Here is a 7,304-nt window from a genome sequence, read left to right as displayed (position 1 = left end):
AAACTGGTACAGGTTCCAATTCCAGTATCTGTACCCACACCTGCTACAGCCTGCCTTCCACATTCAAATAAGCCTCTATTTACTGTTTATTTACGCAACATTTGTATTTATTCAAGCTGTTTTCTCATTCCCAGAGACTTACCCCAGAGCAAGTTTTCCAAGCCTTCATAAATTTGTGTGAGCATGCATTTTGCTTCAAGCTGTTTTGTACAGTACTCCATTATTTATGGCATTCAGAGCTATAACCTTCCCAAATTATCTCAAGTTCTTATTTCATCAGTGTCCTTCAACATCTACGATGTACAGTATTTTATTTTTTTTGCGTGCGTGTATGCACATCATTCGGTACACTTGCACGGTCAATAAAGCTGTCACAAATTCTTCTTTTACCAAGATATACATGCTCTGTTTTGATTGACATACTAAGAGAGAGATTAATTAAAAAGTATTATTGTGTTTGTGGTTTGCAGTATTTGCCAAATGAAGTTACCATAAATTAGGATATATGCAGCTTTGATATAGCAGCTTTGTTGTATTTGAGTAAACAATGTCTACAATGCCAGGAAATACTTTACACCAAATGAGAATAAATGAATTTGCATTGCTCCTCTATTCCAAATGGCACCAGTGCAACCATTGGCCTTTTTCACTATTGTGACTTCTGCCGGAATGAGCCAGTGGCCGTGCGCTCAATGACAGCTACAATACGCAGCCCACCAGATGCCGAGCCCACAGGCCAGACAGACTGTAGGCGTCCAACATGTGTCTGCTCTGCTTTACGTGCAGCTCGGCTCACGTGAGTAGTCGTCCGGATGTGTTTCGTGCCAATGACGGCCTGCAGATTTGGACTTGCATCCCAAGTCTGGGACTGTTTTGTCATTTTCACAGTCAGATGTTTGAAAATCACTGATATACACTATATAGAGCTTCTTACAATATGACCAACTGGACGTTTTTTCTGTCGTTCTCAGTTACACTGGATGGGCGGGAGACGCCGGAGAGTGTTTCAGAAGAAAGTTTATTTTAGACAGGTGCTTTTGAAGTTAAGTCTGGAGAAGACAAGTGATTTGGCTTTTTTCGAAGTTGTGCTGAAATTTCAGAGCGCAATGATGTAGACATGAGACGAGGAGGGTGCATACAAATGCACTTTTATGGCATATTGAAAATGTTCCGCTTGAAGTTGACCCAGCAATACATTTCCTTGGCTATTAATGCAAGAAGCAACCAAACTGTATACATTTGGTACATGTTTGTCCTATGACTAACCACAATTTAGCTTGTGATACTTTTTTTTTTCCGCTGAATTAAGCATTGGTCTACTCTGAATGCTTTGCAAATGATTGATTGTTTTTAGTTACAGTAATGTGCAAGAACCACCAGTAGCTTTGTTGTTTTTCCAATCCTATGCCCTTCTAGCAAGAATGTCACTCATAACAGCACAGGGCACGACATCGATTCATGGAAAATGACAAACAGATATGTGGTACCATGCTTTTAGTGGGCGGACAGTTCATTTGATGGATTGATTTTTCCAGCCCTTTATCCAGGTTCTCACCAAAATTTAATGGGATCTTCCTTGGCCTATATGTCATCCATCCATCCATTTTCTGTACTGCTTATCCTCACTAGGGTCGTGGGCGTGCTGGAGCCTCAAATTCAAATTTGCACTCAAATTCACACCTACGGTCAATTTAGAGTCTGCAATCAACCTAGCCTGTATGTTTTGGAGGAAACGGGGTACCCGGAGAAAACCCACGCACCCCTGTTCAATTTTGTGGAAATCGATTATTTTTTTTTTTTTACATGACTTAAAACTGCCCCAACTTACGAGTATTTCCAAGGTCGATTTTCCGAAATTTGAGGTACAGTATGAGCAGGTTTCAGATATCTGACCACTCGAGTGTAGTTCAAAAAAATTAATAAAAAAAAACTGAGCAAACGCAAACACTCTCACGTGGGCAAGGAGAGCTATGTTCTGCAAGGATGGCTGCTAATAACAAAACAAAATGTCTATGTTTATGCTTAAATATGACACGTTTCTATTATATTAGCCTCAATTCCAAGTAAATTCCTATAAATTCTCACTTAATTCCAACAAATTCCTATAATTCCCACAGAAGGTTTTCCAATTGGGAATATTACAAGGGAATCTTAAAATCCCTTGTAAATTGACTGGAAATTTACAGGAAATGTTCCACCCCTTTGCAATCCTGTGATGATGGAACTGAGTAGTTTGTGTAGTTTGTAAATTTTGCAGATGAATATAATATACAATTAATTTGCGTGCAATTGGAAATAATGTAATTCTTTTAAATATGATTGAATAAATGAATACTATTTGACTTTGATTTTAAATATGCGGGATTTGCGTAACCCCATAAATTCAGCTCCAGCTTCCCCAACTGGACAGAGTCAACCTCCTCCTCATGTAAAGAAAGGCCAGGTATGTGGCTCCGCCTAAAAGGCCGATCAAAAAAGTGGCGCCGGCAAGGACCGGCGCATTCTTCCGAGCCACGCGAAAGGCGACCGGGAGCACGGCCGAGATCAGAATGTTGTTGACGTGGCCCAGGACTCTCCTGAAGGCCGGCCGCTCCAGCACACGCTCGTAGTAGGCCTCCAGGTTGGCGCGGCTGCCGTTGCCCCAGTAGCGGCGGGACAAGCCGAGGAACTTGAGGCGGTGCAGGGTGACTGCCAGGGAGACGTCGGCCATGCTGAAGAACTGGCCGCACAGCCACGACTGTTGACTGTTTTCTTCTGAGAGAGAAGATTCCGCTTTACAGCAACTCACATGAACGAACGCGTTGTCTCAAACTTTTTGCTACCTGGTGTTTCTTCAACCCTCCTCTGCAGCTCCGTCTCAACCTGATCCATCACGTTCTCCAGTTCATCCAGAAGCTTCTTTAGGTACTTCATGTTGTCGTGGTCAAACAACTTGGACTGCAGAAAGCATTTCAATCACATAGTTAAGATTAGCATGCATCTGACAATTCGAGAATCATAACTTTTATGACTCACCTTTAAGCGCCTCTGTTTTGCTATATAAGCATCTTTGAGCTCCGGGTTCTCCTCTGCCAGTTTCTTCAGCTCTGACTCTGTGTTTAGGATCTGTGCTGTGGCATGGGGGAAAAAAAAATACCTTAGTTAGTAGCGACTCTGCTTTAGGGGCAAAGGGCAATGCACCACCAGATTGAGCAGATCTGCCAATTGTAGGGCACATATACAAAAATAACCATTCACACTCACGTTCACACCTATTGCCAATCTAGGGTCTTCAATTAATCTAACATACAGCACAGAGTACCCGGAGAAAACCCAGACAAGCACAGGGGAAGCATGGAAACAAATTTGATTCAGGCCATTGCGGCTTACTTCGTATGCTTGTGGCGGCATAAGCCGGTATGTGCGAGTCTACAGTGATCTCAGGGTGGAGGATGCAGCCGTGCGTGTAGGCGTCCATCTGTAGCGAGTCCAGCAGCTCTCTGTAGTGCTGCACTCTGTGGTAGTATGTGCTTCCCTCTTCTGGAATCAGCCTGGGAGTGCCGCCTGCAGGTGAAGAATAAGAGAGTGAAACAGAAAAGACGATGGAAAGCCACATGAGCATTTATTTATTATTCTCGATATACAGGTTAAGGTCCATGTATGAGTATGCTTTTTAAAACGAGGTTAATTGCATACTAGGAGGCCAAAATAGCACAACTAACGCAATAGACATTACTAGTAAGACTAAGTCGCTGAATTGTCTTACTATAGGACAAAGAGTGTACTGGTACGCAGACCTCAAGATGGATATCGAGGAAAACAAATGCTCAAACAGATTTCCATAAAATAATGCCGTTTTGGTTTTGGGAGAATACACGAAACCAAGGCTGCAGTATGTGAGATGATTCCGTGTTTACCAGATTTTCTCTCCACTTAAGCCATCATCACAAATCCATCATGGGTCGATACATGCCAAAAGAAAATAAGTGCAAAAATAACATAAATGCAACTTAAACTTAAAAGGGGACATAATATGAAAAATGTTTCCTATTTTATTTATTTATTGTTTGTATCCAAATGGTTGGGTTTCTGGACTGCCTTCTGACCCATCAAGTGTAAAACAATCAAGTAACTCGGTTCTATTTTGTGCAACCGCCATTCCTTTTTCAGTCCGAGCACGGAGCGGTGAAAAACGACATCAAAGCCAAAAGGTCGCCGGATGCACAGAGTAGCACTAGCTAACAGCGGTAAGAAAATTCTTCTTTGGTGTTTTCTCAGAAACAAAAACAAAAATGCATAATATGTCCCCTGTAACAAACACGAAATCAACATGATGATTTGATGAAATGAAATGATGAGAAAAAGGAAAAAGTGCAACCCTGCTGTCACTTATTTGAATCTGCTGCCGTCTTCATTGCGGTCTTACCGTCAGTGAAGTTGTGCTCCAGGTAGTCCGTGATCTGCGTGGGGTCACAGATGACGCCGTCATCGTGCACCAGGACGGGCACCTCGCCAGTGGGATTGAGACGCATGAACCAGGGCTCGTTGTGCTCGCTGAGTGGTAAGCTCACATCATACTCTTCGCAACGCAAACCTTTCTCGGCGATGGCCAGGCGCACCTGGGAAAGGGAGGTTTTCATATATTCATTTTAGGTACATTTTCATCTTCAAGATAATTAAATCTGATCAGAGATCAGTGTCAAAAATTCCCATTTTTGCAAAGATAAAGATAGCTCAATTTTGATTGACGTTTTCAGGTATTAATTTAACAATTTGTTTGTTATAGTGGTTGTGGTAGAACTGCACTGCATCATACTGAGAGCTGTTTCTGATATTTCAACAATCATACCGTAGCACCAAAATATTAAAAACACCTCTTAGTATAATGCAGTGCAGTTCTACAATGGTTCAATAATACACGGGTCCTCGGTTTTCAACGGAGTTCCTTGTGTCACTCACCTACGCAAACGTGGTTGTAAAGTCATAATTGCAGTTATTATTGGTATGAAGACTCATCTAAACCATAAATATAAAACTAAATGTAAAATAGTAAGTACGGCAGAAAGCGTGGCCTTTTTGTTCCGCAGTGATGACATATTCTTATGTCATGAATACAATTACGCGTTTTGATAACTTGGCACAACAACAAAAAATGCCTCTTCGCACAAAAAGGTTTCCCTCTTTTATGAACTTATATAGTGTTCGCAGTGAGAAGAGGAAAAATATTTTAGATTAAAAAAAAGTTATGTCGCATCTGTTGTTTAAGAGCTAGCTGTCATTGGCTTGAGGTTTATGCCATCAAAACGTGTTCCCATAGCTTTGCTAACGTCGTCAACTCGGTACCACAAATTGCTTAATTTGCTAATGATAATGCTTATTGCATGTGTATTTTTTTGGGGGGGATAATTTTTGAATGCCAGAAGCTGGTGGTTTTTTTTGGGCTGGTACAACACATTTACCACAAATTATTCTTGTAGCTGACAGCATCAAACAGTCTCCAAAGCCATTAATGGGGAATATCTTGCTTCTTTGTATCTGTTTACATTGTCATTAATGCTCCCTTGGTCACGTTCCATCGTGTCACCGTCCCAGTGTTTTGTGCCTTATATGTCCCCAAGAGCTCAAAAATCTTAACCGCAGTTGACTTCACCTGTCTCCAGGCACGTGCACACATAGCCAATAGGTGGTGCTCAAGCACCTTCTCCTTTCCCCTGAACCAAAAAGTGCCCATTTTTTTCTCCATTCATCAATATTTAAAAGAAGAATTACCCTCTCTGTAATCAATTTTACCCAAATGTAACGAGCATTCATTTGAGTTTTTGGGAGAATTGTACATATGCTCCCGCCTTGCACTTGAACGGGGTGAATTTTCATATCCACTGTAGCCTCCCTTCACTTCCTTTGTTAATAGTTGTATTATTGACTGTGTTTATTGTGTTGACAGAAATAAATACGAGTTAAAGACATGCTACTGTTTATTTCTTAATTGTACGAATAATATTTGCGATGGGTGCCTTTTTGGGAGCTAGAGCACCTGCCTCAAAAATGCCAGTGCACGTGCCTGCCTCCCTCTACCAATTACGACTTTAAAAAAAAAGTAACAACAGTACTTTGACAAAAGAAGGAGTAGAATGTTCAAAAATCTGTTCTACGATGTAGGGAGAGAGAAAAAAGACGTGAGAATGCTCAAGTACAGAGACCTGAAAAATCTACAGGACCAAGCTGTTGTACATCGTTACTTCCCAACACTGAAAACTGGTGCAGATATATTGTAAATGAGAGCGGAAACAGAAGAAGAAAAACGCAACAACGCTGATGTAGTCACATCCGAGCATTTTCAGTGGCACGAGTTCACGTGTGCGAGATGACGCGTTCCGTCTCCGTAAATACCACACGGGCGTCTCCGATCGGGAGCTGTCCGTGGACGTCTGGTGCTGAAAAGGGGACGCTTACCTTCTGTGAATTGAACGACTGCGTCCAGTGATACAGTGTCAACTTTGATGCATTTGGTTCGGCGACGGCGTCACACTGCTCGCCCGAGTTCTTCTCCGCAAGAGCCGCGTTCTCCTCTTGCATTTGCGAGCTGTTTTCAGCCTCCATCTTTTCTGTTTGAGGGGCGCAGGGGACAATTGCGACGATGCTGAAATTGACTCAATACGCCCCCGGCTGGCATGGAGTGTTACTACACACTAATATCAAGTGTCAAATCTTATGGCTTTAAATATTGCGTTTTGCATGATTTCTAGAGATATATTTTAGCCTTTTTTATTTTATTGGAAAGATTAAATCAACAATATTAAAACAAGCTGTAACATTATACTGACTTTCAGTTATTACATAACTAAATTTAATACTGCATACTCGAGGTAAAGTTGAACAAATAGTGGTGGTTTCTACTAGAGATGATATTTCATATATATAATATGATATAGCAGCACGGTGGGAATAGTGGTTAGCGCGTCTGCCTCATTAAAAGTAACATGTAGTTTCGCTTGTTTGCAGAAACAGTAGTTGAAGGCGGTAGTGTGGGGAGGGGTTACGGTGGAACGTTACTAGTATGGCAAAGTCAATCTACTAGTGCGCTAAATTGTCCTATGCACGTCAGGACAAAAAGCGTACTACTCGTACATGGACGGCTGGATAGCAAGGCTCCACGATGCAATTAATACATGTGACAGCAGATGTCGCTGTATCCACCTGTTAGGAGCCCACAACCTGGTGACGTCATATTGAAAGCGTCCATATCTATAATGACACTTAGTGTATAAAAGACGAATAGTAAGAATGATCACCAAAAAAAAAAAAAAAAAAAAAATCACACATTT

General features: G+C 41.6%; 2 protein-coding genes across 2 annotated transcripts in view; one reads left to right on the top strand and one right to left on the bottom strand.

The window, feature by feature from the left end:
• Nucleotides 1–999: 999 nt before the first annotated feature.
• On the bottom strand, nucleotides 1,000–6,600 carry gdap1 (ganglioside induced differentiation associated protein 1). Its single transcript, XM_061758076.1, has 6 exons — nucleotides 6,433–6,600; nucleotides 4,406–4,598; nucleotides 3,370–3,543; nucleotides 3,016–3,110; nucleotides 2,823–2,937; nucleotides 1,000–2,754 (listed from the first exon to the last, which is right to left on the bottom strand). The coding sequence occupies exons 1-6, from the start codon at nucleotides 6,577–6,579 to the stop codon at nucleotides 2,384–2,386; spliced, it is 1,095 nt and encodes a 364-aa protein (XP_061614060.1). The 5' UTR covers nucleotides 6,580–6,600; the 3' UTR covers nucleotides 1,000–2,383.
• LOC133470116 (junctophilin-1-like) overlaps nucleotides 4,520–7,304 on the top strand; it is a 47,970-nt gene continuing 45,185 nt past the window's right edge. Inside the window, exon 1 of the mRNA XM_061758073.1 lies at nucleotides 4,520–4,540. The gene's annotated coding sequence lies outside the window, so the exon portion shown is untranslated. The remainder of the gene's footprint in view (nucleotides 4,541–7,304) is intronic.

The sequence above is a fragment of the Phyllopteryx taeniolatus genome, chromosome 20 (assembly GCF_024500385.1).
Source record: "Phyllopteryx taeniolatus isolate TA_2022b chromosome 20, UOR_Ptae_1.2, whole genome shotgun sequence".
Classification (NCBI taxonomy): Eukaryota; Metazoa; Chordata; class Actinopteri; order Syngnathiformes; family Syngnathidae; genus Phyllopteryx; species Phyllopteryx taeniolatus.
Note: the sequence above shows the minus strand (reverse complement) of the source record. Positions and strands in the feature narration are given on the sequence as shown.